Genomic DNA, 16,620 nt, shown 5'->3' on the forward strand with positions numbered 1-16,620 from the left:
TTTTTGTTGTTTCTCATGATTTTTCTTTTGCTCCCCTGAATAATCCTAATCCTTTCTTGGTTCCCTCTGCCGCAGCTGCTGCTGCTTCTCTCACACGCCTTCACAGAGGGAGTTTCTCAGAAACTCTTTTTTTTTTTTTTTTTGCATTTTTTTCTTCTCAGGCTATACTCCCTACCCAGATACACACGTACTTTGAAATTTTAAACACCATTTAGTTGCTGATGACTCAGAAGTTTTTATTTCCATCCCATACCTCTCCCCTAATCTGCCTACTAAACACCAGTATTTAACTGTTTTATGAGCACATTGAAACATAGTCCAAAATAGAATTTACAATCTTCCTTTTCAAACTTAATCCTTCTCCAGGGGTTTCTGTCTCATATCACAAAACCACCATCCATACAAGTTTCTCAGGCCAGAAAACTAACCTGGGAGTTCTCCTTAACACCTCCTGCTTTCTTACCTCCCACTACAGATAACCAACCCAAATTCTTTTCATTTTAACTTCATAAAAAATTCTCAAATTCAACCATTTCTCCCTAGACCCACTGACACTACAATTTGAATATAGCCAGCACTTTTACAGTAACTGTGTATGTGACACTATCCTAAGAATTTTCCATGGATTATTTCATTTGGACTCATTAGCTTATTATAACAGAAGATACAGAATTCAAACCAAAAATATCTAACTTCATATACTGAGCTATCTTAACTCTTCTAGTCCCAAGTCCTCAACTCTCTCCTGAAACCCTATAGTATTTTCACATCTCCCTGTATCCATAATATCAATCATTCTTAATAGTATACCCTGAAAAAAATGTAAGCATTAAAAGAATAAGAGTTTTGAAAAAATTCCAGATACAAACTGTTAACAAATTTTATAAAATTAAAAGTAATTAAATAGATTTGGTAAAAATATAAGCACAGAAGTTCATTTCCCTCAATGTAATTCAAATAAAATATTCTTTGTACATCTGTGTAGAAAAATTGTAATATGTATATGATGAACATACCTACAATAACCTTTGTTGACACTACATGACTCTCCTGCATGACATTTACTTACTTAATTGTAGGACTTGGAGAAATTTTCTTATCAGCATGTATTTATCTACAAATATTTTTTAAAAGCTACAGTATTCCACTGTTTAAAATAGCATCATGAGTTCTGTAACTAGATAATGGACATACAGGTTGTTTTCAAATTTTTGTTGACCTAAAGCTACAGCAGTGAGCAGCTTCATAAATATCCTTAGGAAATTATGTGAAAATGTTCATAAGGAAAATCTTTCGTTACGGAGTCAAATTCTTTGAGTCAAAGAAAGTGTGCATTTCAAAATGAGATAAAATTTTTTTCACCTATCAAGTTGGTGTAAGAAATGATAAAATCCAATCTTAGAAGTGCTGTGGAGAAGACATATGTAAAAGCAGTTGGACTCAGTTGACTCTGCACCCTTTAAATGGAGCTTTCTGGTTGTCCTGCAATATCCCTTACTCCACTACTCCAATGTTACTTCTGGGTGTGCATATTTGTGTGTGCATATTTACTTGTAAACATATTTGTTAGATTTATTTATTATGCTATATGGACTTATGCATATTTTGTCCTATGGCACAAGCTTGTAGATATATATTTTTCTAATCCATTCTGCTATTTGTGTTTTATTTCCTCTTCATTTTAAAGATTTTAAAATACATTTCCTTGGACTATGCACATGTTGACACTGGATTATTACTTTTACTTCCATGGTGAAAGCATTTTGATATTCAAAGAAGCCTGTTGTTACTTTGGTACATTTTACAAATGTGGAGTTTGAGGTGAGGGGGACTAAGGAACTGCTTCTCTGCAAGCAAGATCAACACTGATCTGAAACCCCGGTTATGTGGATACTGGAGTGCCATCTAGTCATCCTGAAACAAAATCTCAAGGCCAGGAACTCCGGCTCAGGGCCCATGGCTGTGTTTGTTAAAGCGATTTTGTTAATTTTGTTTTGTTTTGTGTTTTTGAGATGGAGTCTTGCTTTGTTCCCAGGCTGGAGTGCAGTGGTACAATCTCGACTCAGTGTAGCCTCCACCTCCTGGGTTCAAGCAATTCTCATGCCTCAGCCACCCAAGTAGGTGGGATTATAGGTATGCACCACCATAACTGGCTAATTTTTGTATTTTTAGGAGAGATGGGGTTTTGCCATATTGGCCAGGCTGGTATTGAACTGCTGGCCTCAACTGATCTCCCTGCCTTGGCCTCCCAAAGTGTTATTACAGATGTGAGCCACCATGCCCAGCTTGTTACATTTTCAATCCAAAGACCTCATGTGATATCTTTCCAATTGCCTGATGATTTACATATTTTTCTTGTATCTTAAATTTCTCTAGTTATCCTGGTTATCTGGTTATGTCTATCTCTGGATAGTCTCTAGTAGTTGATGAACAAATATTTCACCACATATAAGTAAAATACACTCTATGCTAAAACTACTGCTTTTAATTTTATAAAACTTTTTATCGAATTCTCATATTTTTTTCATGTGAACATACCTCCCCAACCCCTGCAACATAGAGTCCTTCTGAGGCTCAACATCACAAAAATGAGATTGAGCATGTATGTTCCATCCTTCTATAAAGAATATCAAGAGTAACTCCATCACATTTACTTTCTGAATTACTTTGAGATATGATTTAGAAGATGAACTTATAGATTCTTTAGTATGCTGCACAAGAATAGTGATGGAAAGTATTATTTTAAAAGCTAGTAATTGTGCTAGAAGCTATGAAGAAGAAAATACTATGAAACCCTCTGGATTTTATTTTTACAATATTATTTCTCTTGCATTTTCCAATACAAATGAGATTAAACACATACTCTTATACTTGCATTTAGACTTATATACATGTTACACACACATAGGGGGTGGGGGAGAGAGAAAACCAGTATCTCAGTCTCTCTGAAATATACATTTTCTTTAGGTAGAAGACATATACAGATAGTATATGTGCCTCATTCTTTTTAAGCTAATATATTTCTGCTCTGTTTGATCATATCAGCCAATGTACTTGGCTATTTTCAGCAACTGAAACATTTTAGAAATTCATTTTTAAATTTTTTATATCTAGTTGCAATAAATAAGACTCCCTCAGGAGATTTTCAAAGTAAGAATAACAGCAATGCAAAAACAATTTCCATTCTCTGTTAGTTCAAAGAGACAAAGACAAAACAATTTCATAGCCAATGGTTTGGGAACTTTTGCATGGTTTCTCAAGATGTAATGGTGAGGAGCAAGTTTTGTAAGTACTCAGTGGATGTACTTAAACAACAAAATAGAAAGTCTTTCTTGAAAAAAGTATCCTATTTATTACTGACTTATCTATTTGTTGTGAACAGTTTTCAAAGAATATAAAATGTAAAATATTCCTTTTTTAGGATATCTTGGGATAGTCTTTTTTTTTTTTTTTCAGTGCCCACAAGCTTTAAAACTAAGCCCACAATCTTTGATTTCTTTAGTTGATGGACTGATCTGACAATGAGAGCTGTCAGTGTGACAATTTTGTGTTGTAGGCAGTAGCTGCTCATATTTTCCTGTCTTATGTGATTATTTGTAGTTACAAAAATTGTAAGCAGTTACCTTCTCCAACCTTCTCCAATCAGTATATTTGCAGACATAATTAGAAAATAATTTTGAATAAAAAATGTGAAACTACTTCAGAAATAATTCTCTAGATTATAGACAACTTCAGTTCGGTTTCAATCTACACATTTTTTCTAGCTAGGAAAAAAACATATACATAACTAGTCTTTGAAATTTGCATAATCTAATGTAAGGTCACCCAAAGTGTATTATGTTAAATAACAAACTAGCTATGTCTTCTGTAAAAGTGATCTTTGGTATAAAGCAAAAAGAAAGCAGAAATACTTTAGTTTTCTCTTTGCAATTTACCAAATACAGTAGAATATTAAAACATCTTGAAAGTCCTACAGCAAGGATACTTGCTTTTCTTTATTTAACATTAGCATTTTTCATACATGGAGACCACATCCCAAGGAATGAGCTTTCCATGGAACAAAATTTTGGAAATGCTAACTAAAGAATTCTTAAATTAATAAGTATTTGATCTTATAAAAACAATGAAATTGAGGTCTTTGGTATATACCAATTTTACTAATGTTACTTGACAGATATTTTCTTCATTGTATTCATTTTATTCTCTAGTTGCAGTGGATACTTAACATTTTCTACTTTTACATTCTATTAGGGTATTTAATTCGGTTATTTGCTTTTGCTACTAATCATTCCCTTAAATTTAAATAAGTATTCTTTCAACAAGGGATTGAATTTCCTTCTAATAAAGCGTAGTAGCCTACTTCATTTAGTTGTGTTAAAACTAGTAAGCTATACAAATTCGCACTAGGACTCTGGAACTCCTTGCAAGTTGATTTCAATTGGGGTAAGATATTTGCCAACATTGGTCAGCACAGGCATGTTGGAATCCATAGTCCTAAGGTCCTAGCCTAGCCCTGAGGCAGCAAGAAATCCCCCTTTAAAATTTTTGGATCTGGTGATTTTTGTCCCTTTTAGCAATGCAAACTAAAAACATCAAAAACAAAAAACAATAGACATCAGGGGTGCATGATTAAAACAGTTACTTCAGCATATTCTTGTTTGTATCAGATCAAGGTTTCAAGTTCCTTTCAAAGTCTCACTGAGCTTTCTGTCAGTGGAAAGAAATGTCCTCAATGATTATTAAAAACATCCTACCAACTGTGATAAGTCTCACACACTACTGTCAATGTTAGTTTTAAGAAGTGACAAGCTTCTGTGTAGAAAAGAAAGGCAGTGCAAAAGTGTTCCTATTTCTCCACAGCCTCACCAGCATCTGTTGTTTCTTGACTTTGTAATAATCATCATTCTGACTGGTGTGAGATGGTATCACATTGGGGTTTTGATTTGCATTTCTCAAATGATCAGTGATGTTAAGCTTTTCTTCATATGTTTGTTGGCTGCGTAAATGTCTTCTTTTGTCAAAGATATATGCATGCATATGTTCATTGCAGCACTATTCACAGTAGCAAAGACATGGAATCAACCCGAATGCCCATCAATGATAGACTGGATAAAGAAAATGTATGTATACAACATGGAATACTATGCAGCCATAAAAAGGGATGAGATCATGTCCTTTGGAAGGACATGGGTGGAGCTGGAAGCCATTATCCTCAGCAAACTAACACAGGAACAGAAAAGCAAACATTTCAGGTTCTCTTAAGTGGGAGCGGAACAATGAGAACACATGGACACAGGAAGGGGAACAACATACACTGGCACCCGTTGGTGACACAGGCGAGGGAGAGCATCGGGCTAAATAGCTAATGCATGTGGGGCTTAATACCTAGGTGATGAGCTGATAGGTGCAGCAAACCGCCATGGCACACATTTACCTATGTAACAAACCTGCACGTCCTGCACATGTATCCTGGAACTTTAAATAAATTAAAAAAAAAAGAAAATAGAAAGCAGATGGTCAGGCCAAAGATCCTATGAGCCTACAGCCTATTAATTTACTGAGAGCTTCAAATTTACACGCCCTAAGGATCCACTATAACAAAAAGTAAGAGAAAATGTTTTCTTTAGAGATATGTGAAATGGTGCAAATCAAGTCACTTGTATTGACTGCTGGCCAATCTGAATATAGGTAAGGCCCAAAATGAAAAGGTAATAAATATTGTATTGTCCTTCTAGATTTAAGTATGTGCATGAGGAATGTTTTTGTTAAATGGTTTCCTTTTTTTTTTGTTTTTTTTTTTTTTGAGACAGAGTTTTGCTCTTGTTGCCCATCCTGGAATGTAATGGCATGATCTCAGTTTACCACAACCTCTGGCTCCTAGGTTCAAGTGATTCTCCTGCCTCAGCGTCCCAAGTAGTTGGGATTACAGGCAAGTGCCACCACGCCTGGCTAATTTTGTATTTTTCTTTAGTAGAGATGGGGTTTTTCCATGTTGGTCAGGCTGGTTTCAAACTCCTGACCTCAGGTGATCTACCCACCTTGGCCTCCCAAAGTGCTGGGATTACAGATGTGAGCCACCATGCCCGGCCAAATTGTTTTTTCTTTGATCTTGTACTTGTTTGTTATGAGTTTCTCTAATTTAATAATTATGCAACAGGAGAACACTTTAAGGTTATAATGCTTGATTAGGCAAAGCACACTTTAAGGGAGCTGGCATAACTAATTATACACTTTATTTTTGAGCTTTTTTAAACAGTGATAACAACTTAGAAATACTTATTTGCTTATAGATACTATAGATTTTTAGTATAATATAATATATGAAGTTGATTTCAATAACATCAGTAATATGTACGGTAAGAAATTTTTACTAGAAATAATCCAGATATATACAGGTCTTTAATCACAAAAATAAATTATTAAGTAGTCAATATATTTTATTTTTTCAGCCAAAACATTGTTCCCACGGAAAATGAGAAAAAAAAATTGTAGAACACCATTTTGAGATTTGTTACTATAGCAAACTAGAAAATCTTCACTATGAGCATGAGCTCAGAATAAGAATTCTTATTAGCATAAATCTAATTTTTATTGCTAGAAAGCAGATATTTGGATAAGTATATTTTCATTATTCATTAGGAAAAATCACTTTAGTTTTTAGATTTCTCATTTGCCTAATTCCTCTCCTATTCAATCAAACATGCTGAATATAAGTGTGGTTTCCTTTTGGAGGATAAGTTAAAAATTACTCATTATATTGCAGACTTTATATCTATCACTTCTAAACAAAGATATACTCAGTTGGCTGGGCTATATAACTAAATCATTCAAAATGATTTACTGTGCTTCCAGCATTATTTTGGATTATATCATTTCAAAAAGGCTCATAAATCCCCTGTCCAAATATCTATTAATAATGTCATAATTTTATATGTGGCCAAAACTAATCATTTCCTAGAATTTTAAAGCAGTAAGTTTGAATTGTAGAATATAAATTAAATATAAGAATAAACCAAGAACAATTATGTGCAATTTTAAGGTGTCTTGTTTCTCAACAGAATTCTGTTGAACAAGTTCAAATCACTTGTTAATACTCCATGGAAAGGTTAATTCTATAAAAAACTTCATAAATAATCAGATCCTGTGTAACAGATAGACAAAATAATTTTTTTTTTTTTTGCTCCTCTGCTGATCTCCAGTAATGCAAATTAGGAGTTGCAGAAGTTCAAATGAAGGAAGGTCAAATTCAGACCAAAAATATATGTAATTTCATTAAACATTAGAGACTATGCTATTTTTCAAGTCAGTTTTCCATACCAAGAACAACTTAAATGAGTGAATGAAGATTTAAATTGGCAGGAAACATGTGGGTAATGTTCCTTTCTCCCGTGAAAGATCCTAAGGCTTTATCTATAGCAGAGAGAGATATAGTCAGACCACGGCATATAATTGTGTAAGTTAATGGAAGCCAGGGCAAAGCAGCCACACTGTATGTGTTCTATTCTTTGCCATCATTCTAATCCTGATGAAGTAAACCTGAACATTGTTCAATGAAGGCTGCATTACTTTTGCTTAGAAATCAAAGGCAACAATTTTATAACATAAATTTCACTCTGAGTATACCTGAATCTATGTTTCCCCTTCAGAAGCCCAGAGCAATTTTTCCAGTACTTACACAAAATCACCCAAAATATGAATGATATAAATCATGTAGGCGGATATAAATGCAGTGAACATAGCTTGAGCCATCTTTTCAGTCATCCTCCATTTAGCCAATATTACCTTTGTCCAATAGCAGTTCATGATTCTTAGGCAGTAAGAGAACATGAGGATATATTTTCTTTTGATTCTTCCAGTGACCCGTCTATATTATTAAGGGAGGAGCAGGTTTTCAGTGCTAGATTTTATAAATTATACATTTAATATTCCTAATTAAAGCCAATCCAAGGCTGAAGTCCACTTTAGTATTGACAGTTTAAAAATAGGGCAGACTTTGATTGAAACTGACAGATTAACTGATCTCAGAGGAGCAAGAAATCTACCCACAATCACACACATCTTGTTGCTATTCCTGTTTCAGGGACACAGCTGATAAGAATAAGAGATTTATGTGTTTTCTGTGTCTCTGAATACTTTAATCACTGAAACTTAATCATGGCATTCATTATTCCTTTCTCTGTAATTATTTTGGGATGGTCTTCATTTTAACATGAAAGTGATATCATAGAAGTATAAAATGAAGGGTGAAATCAATAAAATTCACATGGAGCCACTGGTTTTAATTTGTGCACACTGAGCCTGTGATGCTGTGATAGTTATAATAAAAAAGGAAAAAATGGTTTTAAGTAAAAGCACTTATATTCATATCAAGAAAAGTCCAAAAGTGAAAAAAAGAGCTCTATTTACTGGATCTTCTAAATAAGTAAACAAAGAAACAAACAGGCCAACAAGCAAAGGTTAAAAGGCCAGGAATAAAGAGGAATACAATCTTCCTTGGGTATATGTGGGCATTGGTTTTGGACAGCCCAAGTATAACCAAAATCATGCAAGCTTGAGTGGGTCCTGCAGAACCCACATATGCAAAAAGTTAGCCCTCCTTAAAGCAGGTCTCACAGCCAGAAAATATTGTACTCTTAATCTGCCTTTGGTAGAAAAAATCCATATGTATGTGTATCCATGCAGTTCAAATCTGTTTTGTTAAAGGGTCAACTGTATTTGTTGAAGCTATTCATTTCTTTCCTCACTCACAAAAGCTATGTTCTAGTTGGGTAGCCATACAGTGACACCACAAAACCAATTAAAAGGAATTCAATCCAATTATATTTAATAATTACATAATATATTCGTAAAGCTAAAAATATTTTTTTTGAATTTAGCATAAAAAAATAAATCAGTGTTCCTTATGTTCTCCCTAGTTACTATTGGTTTTGCTAAGATTCAACCAGAGGCCATATAGTAGGCATGTTTCATTTATCAAAAGTAATAGTGTTTTTCAAGCAAATAGGATTTCCTAGTCATATTTACACATGCAGCATTGCATGAGCTTGTAGTTCTGTGTCACACGTTACAATAAAACTCGAATCTTTTAGTTTTTTGCAATTACATCTTCTGGATTGGAGGTTAACAACAAATAACATTTAAGATTTTTTGTTTTATTTTTGAGTTTTACTTGTTATATAGGCTGGAGTGCAATGGCATAACCTTGGCTCATTGCAACCTCTGCCTACCAGGTTGAAGCAATTCTCCTGCCTCAGCCTCCCAAGTACCTGGGATTACAGGCATGTGTCACCATTCCTGGCTAATTTTGTATTTTTAGTAGAGACAGGTTTTCACCATGTTGGTCAGGCTCGTCTCAAACTCCTGACCTCAGGTGATCTACTCGCCTCAACCTCCCAAAGTGTTGGGATTATAGGCATGAACCACAGTGCCCAGCCTACATTTAAATTTTTCAATGTATCACCAAAGTTGGAAAAATACAGCTCATTTTTTTCAGGTGATTTGCAAACTTTTTTAGAGCAGAATTCTTTCATTCTAAGAAAATAGCCAAAAGAAACAAATGAGTTTCCACAAAGGAAAGAGAGCAGTAGGTGATCTTCCCTACTCTCTTGCTGCTAGTACTTTTTCTACTTCCTTATCTTATCCTATATCTTCACTGATGAATGAAAAGTTACTGTACATATACACTAAAGAACTTATCCATGGAACCAAAAACTACTTGCTCCCCACAAACTTTTGAAATAAAATTTAAAAAATGTTATCATACATATAGCTTGAAAACACTGATCCATTTTCATTATTTTACTCATATGGAAACAAAGACACAAAGCCATGAATTCAGTGGCTTAACCACTTTATCCATCTATGCAAAGAGGGAGTGAGAACTGTCCTCTGTGTCTCTTCACTTTCAAGTCACTGCCTTTCCCTGTTATCCTGCTCTATTTGTCTCCCTTAGAATTAGGGAAACAAATCCTGAACATAACAGGAATTAGTTGTGGTTAATTTAGAATTCTGTGCTGCCTCAGTTTTTTACTCTGAAGCGTGAAGTTTCCTTTTATGATTCACCAGTCAAAATTTCCATGGATTGAGCTGAATATTTCTTATTGCTGTAGACAGGGATTGACTTATTTTGTTTACAAATGCATACTTTAAGGGTCCCTATGTGAATTCTGAATGTTGTAAGTAGTAGAAAGAGTTTACTTTACTGAGAACTCAGATGCAATGTTAATATGCAAACTTTTCTTAGAGACAAAAGACATATATAATCATGAGAAAATAGCTTATATTTCAAATTCCATGGATTTGCTTTGGGGCAACACTGGGAAAGTGGGATAACCAGAGTATTTTCTATATTGAAAATAGTTCTCCCAGAATTCTCTTTAGGGTTATTTGTGAAAAACTGCTATACTCCTCTCCATACCCCAGCAGCCATCATTTTCTTTTCTCTTTTATACAATAAGAGGGGAAGGAGAGAGGATTTATTATGTCTCATCCAAAGCATTATGACCATCCGAACATGGAACTAAGCCCTAGAATTTTATAATTTCATGATAATAAGTATTTAATATCACAGCTGAAAGTAGGATCATTGATTCATATTTACATTTCTGAAAAATAGTATGTAAAATCTATTTTTACCTCAAGATGATCAGAATTTTATCTTAAAACATGGGGTTTATTAATATTTCATAGAGTGAACAGTTTAGGTATTTACTACGGCCCTGTATGAGGCTCCACTTTACTCTTATAAACTTCAAATACGCATTACTATTATCGTGAATTAAGCTTACTGTTCTTTTGCCAAATAAATTATATACACTTGATTTGACAAAGGATGTCAACAATTTTGTTCCTTTCCATTTCTACCATAACAACTCCCAAAATTGGTGGGAAAAAGACAGCCTTTTATCTACTAAGAAGTGAGTTCCCTTGATTTGGTTCTTCTGCCACCTGACTTAATTATATTTTGAACTGATTTATCTGACAGTATTCTATTTATTTAGATAAGTTTTATGCAAAAATATTCAGAGAAAGAACTATATGAACAAAAATTAACAAAAAAGCAATAATGATAGCTACTATTTTTTGAGTGCTTCCTTTGTGTCAAGTATGGTGCTAAGTGCTTTGTACATTTTATCTTACTTAATTTTTAACACAGCTCATGATTATGGACAGCCAGCCAAAATCTGCACTTGGATATGGATATAATGCTCCATATTCCGTGATATTTAATTCTACTCTCCTTCCCTCCTAAACTCCATGCTGTGTGGTTATATTACCCAGGGCGATGCTGACATTATTGAAACCTATTACTGAGAATACACAGAATGGTTCTCACCTTAGACCAGTCACCCATTCGCCACACATAGCATTTTGAATAATCCTCACAGTCTTCAGCCTCCCTGGGTCTGGTAGAGAGGACACATTTCTTTCTTGGGTTAGTACATCTGACGGTCCGTTGACGTACACCTTTGCCACACTTGACTGAGCACTGGAAGATACATCAGAGGTTTTAGATAAAATTGGTGAATAGGAGATACAGATGGTAGACACAATTAAGTACTGGTTTCCAGTAATCTCTTGTGAGCCCATCGCCCATATAAAAACCAGATAAAATAATAAATAATAAGTTTAAGGATAACAGGCTAAGCACTGGTATCTGATGCTAGAGGGAGCTTAAGACACAATGCTGGAGATAAATGGTTTCAGGAATACTGAACTATTAGTACAGAGAGTAAGATAACAGGGATTATTTAAGAATGGCAAATAATACACTATGATCAAAAATAAAATTTCTAAAACTTGATGTCACATTTTAAATATAATTATGTAAAAAATTCATTTTACTTTTGCTAAAATATACTCTTTTATTTAGCTTGAAGACATGTTTGTGAAAAATGACAATTTCTCCAGCATGTCATTTCTCAAAAACATGTTTAAAAGATGAAATAGAGAAAATCTTAGCAAAAATATAATTTAGAATTTCTTTCTTTTTTTGAGATGGAGTCTCATTCTGTCACCCAGGCTGGAGTGCAGTAGCATGATCTAGGCTCACTGCAGCCTCCATCTCCTGGGTTCAAGTGATCCTCTTGCCTCTGCCTCCCAAGTAGCTGGAATTAAAAGCATACACTACCATACCCAGCTAATTTCTGTATTTTTAGTGGAGATAGGTTTTTGCCATGTTGGCTAGGCTGGTCTCAAACTCCTGGCCTCAAGTGATCCACCCACCTTGTCCTCCCAAAGTGCTAGAATTATAGGTGTGAGCAACCATACCTAGCAAAAATTTAGAATTTCTTTACATAATTAATTATATACTGCTATAAATTCCTCTAAATAATATTTAGGAATGAAAATACAATTTGGTTCAAAATCCTTTAGTTAGTTTAATAAATTATTTTATAAATAATCCTCACGTATAATGGATGAGGGTGACATAATAGATTGAAGCGCATATATATATATATATTTTTTTTTCACTAATCTTACGTATGTACTATTCTTTAATTTACATTTATCCTACAACATGGAATATGCATAAGTATTCCTGTTTTCCAAAGGCAAGCACCACTGACTACCCGGACATTGGGACGAAAATTGCTCTGGATGTGTGTACAGGTTATATCAGATATAACAAAACTTGAAAGTCCAATTTATATTTGTGTGTAGAAAAAGTCCAAAGCAAAGGCTGCAGTATGTATTTGTCAATGATGTCATACAAGAATAATCATGCATATTTCCAAATCATTGCTCTGAGTCATGAGGAGAGCAGAAGCTGAGCTCATCTCCTGCTCATGTTGGCAAACTTTAATGACATTTGTGGTCCTGAAAACTTAAGCACGGAACTAATGGCATTTTAAGTAGGTATACTAAATCTTGCAAAAATAAGTAATTGTCTCATAACTTACAGTTTGCATTTGAATATGTTCAGTTTTAAAGTGGACTACACATTGTGATTTGGCACTTTTGTACATATATTTTTGTGTTTTTGCAAGTCAAACTATACCTGATTCATAAAATTGAGTTTTACCTTAAACCAAAATAATTTTACCTTGAGTTTACCTTAATTTTACCAAAATTGAGTTTTACCTTAAACCAAAATAATTTTAATTGGCATATTGTATTGTGACATATTATTTCTCTCAGCTGGTGCCAAAAATCTGTATAGTAGAATATTTCTGACCAATTTCCTCCTGAAGAGTTTGCAAACGTTATGATTAGGTTGGGGTGGGATATTTTGTTTCTCTGATGCTCAGGTGATTCTTCTCTCCAGATTGAACTGATTCATTTCAATGCAAAATATGATATGGCATTCATTTTCAAAATTATACATTATAAATGAAAAAGAATCTAATAAACAGTATAACCCAGAATAGTAAGAAAATAGAAAGCCAGGCTTTTTGTGAATATGCTTTTTGGAGGGGGTGGGGTTAATTGAAAACATTTAGAAACTGTATTATCTAAGGTTCGTTATCCTCATTTTCAAAAGAGTAGCTATTCAATATAGCATTTTTTATTTTGTCATTTTTTCATCCTGTCTAATATTTTGAAATTAAATAGAAGGATGATTTTCCTTTCTGTGTGTGTAGGTGTGTTGGTGCATGTGTGAATATGAGTACATAAATATAAGAGTAAATGCAGGCATATATTCACTTAACGTGCTTCAGAGCAACCAGTAACTGTAAGTTATGAGTGGCATTTATTATTATGCAAAGATAAGCATCACGACAACAGAAGATGAATCACTATGGTTTGGCATGGAACACAACTGTATGTTATACACTACAAGCCAGTAAGAGGTTGGGGAGTGCAATGTATTAGACAACCTTGGGCTCAAATCCCAGCTCTACAACTTAGGTAGGACTTAGGGTAAACTATTTACTTTCTCTGAGCAATATTACTCTTAGTGACGAAATGATGAAACTTAAGTTTCCTGCAAAGATGATTAAATATAAACAGCATATTAAATATTAAGTAAAAATATACTCCTTGTTCACATATAATAATTAAATGTTAATTTTCTTTCCTTCCCTTTTAAATGTTCAGGGATATGCGATGAGTCAAGTGTGTATTTTAATGTGTATGAACTTAAGAGTGTAGTCATAATACAGAAGTAAAAATGCAGAATTTGAAATGTATATAAACTATACCCTTGATTATATTATAATATTTATAGAATAGAAAGTAAATATCTTTGTATTTGTCTATTTCAAAATTATTTGAATATATTCCTTTTATCAACAAATTTAATAAATAGCATAGAAAAAATATCAACTGCCATACAGATTCTGAACACGATCCAACCTGGTCTTGTACAAGCTAAGAGTCAGAGTAGGAATGGAGAAAGAAATGGGACATGTATGCACCTCAGACCACACTCCCGCCTCCCACACAGTCATGCAGTCCTGGCCCTCACAGCGCTGGGCAGAGGCAGGCTTGGGCCCAGTGCAGTCCCTCTCTCGGGCTCTAATCAGAGTTCCGTTGCTCAGTTGTTGGGTACAGGCCACTTGTCTGCTCTGCATCCCTTTTCCACAAGTTCGTGAACAGGGGGTCCATTCTGTCATCATCCACCTGAAAGTAAAGCAAGAGTCACTGAAAACAAGTTAAAAGATATCTATCTACCTGTATTAGTCTGTTCTCACACTGCTAATAAAGACATACCCATGACTGGGCAATTTACAAAGGAAAGAGGTCCAATTGGCACAGTTGCATGTGGCTGGGGAGGCCTCACAATCATGGTGGAAGGCAGGGAGAAGCAAGACACATCTTATATGGCAGGAGGCAAGAGAGGGCGTGTGGAGGGGAACACCCCTTTATAAAGCCATCAGATCTCATGAGACCTATTCACTATCATGAGAACAGCATGGGAAAGACCCACCCTGATGATTCAATTACCTCCCACTGGGTCCCTCCTATGACATGTGGGAATCATGGGAGCTACAATTCAAGATGAGATTTGGGTGGAGACACAGTCAAACCATATCACTACCATAAATTTTGACATGTCTAGACTTAGCAGAATGTTACACAGTAACTTTATGCCTTTTTTTTTTTTTTTAACAAAACAGTGGTTTTCTCCAAGATGCCCAGGCTTCCTCTTATATTGAAAGCTCTGTATTTCTTATCTCAGGAGCTTGTTCTTATTAGAATCTCAAAGTGTCCATCAGAGTCTGTTCATATCCTATTATAAATTGCCTTTCATCACTTACCATATCACTATACTGTGGGGCTTTGTAAGTATAAAATTGTTAATATCCAGGAGTATTCCTATTCTTTATAATTTAAATATTTACAATAGCCCTATGTATTGGGTACCGCAACTATCATGGCCAACTTTACCGAAAGGGAAACTTCGGCACACAGATGCTTAATAACTTACCAAAGTTTACAAGGTTGAGAAGCCAACAATTCAAATGAGGCTGCAGATTACCTCATAGTGAGAGATGTGGTGGTATTAGCAAGGTGAAAGAAACCTGTGATTGACCTCAACTGGACACAGCAATCACCAATGTATTACGCTTATCAGCAGCAAGTAGATTTCCATGATCAGGCTATATCCTCCCAGATGGAGCTACATATGCTTTAGGCTAGCCAATGTCTAGCTGTGATATGATCATAGACATTGGAGTAACAGACTTGGGGCTAAACTGAATGTGACCCCATTTTAGGGGCTCTCAGGATTCCATATTATTCTTTGATTTCACTGATTCAAAGCTAATACATATGTATTTTAATACCTAAATGGAGATTCACCTTAAGGACCACTAATTTAAACACCTGCCCAAATTCACTTCAGGAAAGAACTAAACCTATGTCAGAAAAGTTATTCTTAAAATGTGGTATTCTGTATGATTCTTGTCAATAAAAATTTTCTCTGTATTTCTCATTACTTGGGCAATCTCATAGGAAGACCCAAATTAACTATTTCAGCACAATATAGATCAGAACCCCCTAGTTTATTTGCGGGTACCTTATTAGTTGTGTATATTCCTGAAATAATACTTATTAGCTGTAAGTTTGTATTTTTTAATTTGTAAAAGGATTTATTTTTATATTGCCTGACATACAATAGGTTCAGGATATATAGTAGTATATTTAAAATGATTCATAACTATTCATATATGTTTCTAGCATCATCTCCCACTTGTTCAGAAAATAAACCATATGCTGATCTTGCTCACCAAACACTATTTTCACCTTATGACATTTGTAGAATTCTCTGCCTGGATCCTTGAGAGCTAGCCCCAAGCCCATTCCTCCTAGAAGGGCTTCTCCAGTCAACCAACAGGGATTGACCTTTCCTTTGCTCTCTATTACCTGGCTTTGTAGCACTCACATGACTTATTAGATGTTCCCTAGGGAAGGGCTCAAAGGCTACCTAATGAATTTGGCCTTCTTTACCTTTGCAGTATATGAGTTCCTCAAAGGTATAGATAAATGTTTTGTTTTTGTTAGCATCCATAACACTTTAACATAATAGCTTTTCAACAACATTTCTTTTTTTTATTTTCTTCTTTTTTTTTTTTTTTTTTTTTTTAGTTTGTTTTTCCTTTTTTTCCCCAGGGTGAGGTGAAATGCCCCAATTCCAATCCCTTTCGTTTCTTCCCTCCTAAATTTAACCCCCTT

General features: G+C 34.6%; 1 protein-coding gene across 3 annotated transcripts in view; it reads right to left on the bottom strand.

The window, feature by feature from the left end:
• Nucleotides 1–16,620, bottom strand: part of ADAMTS19 (ADAM metallopeptidase with thrombospondin type 1 motif 19) — a 242,712-nt gene that overhangs the window by 22,031 nt on the left and 204,061 nt on the right. For 2 of the 3 annotated variants that reach the window (XM_032261509.1, XM_032261570.1), the window contains exons 20-21: nt 14,361–14,565; nt 11,336–11,488 (exon numbers count right to left, since the gene is read on the bottom strand). In XM_032261509.1, the coding sequence (XP_032117400.1) occupies nt 11,336–11,488; nt 14,361–14,565 (358 nt within the window). Of the gene's footprint in view, nt 1–7,170; nt 7,865–11,335; nt 11,489–14,360; nt 14,566–16,620 lie in introns of those variants that run through there. The other variant, XM_032261621.1, reaches the window with a different exon arrangement.

Source organism: Sapajus apella, unplaced genomic scaffold (assembly GCF_009761245.1).
Source record: "Sapajus apella isolate SASKATOON/1434 unplaced genomic scaffold, GSC_monkey_1.0 scaffold1, whole genome shotgun sequence".
Lineage (NCBI taxonomy): Eukaryota > Metazoa > Chordata > Mammalia > Primates > Cebidae > Sapajus > Sapajus apella.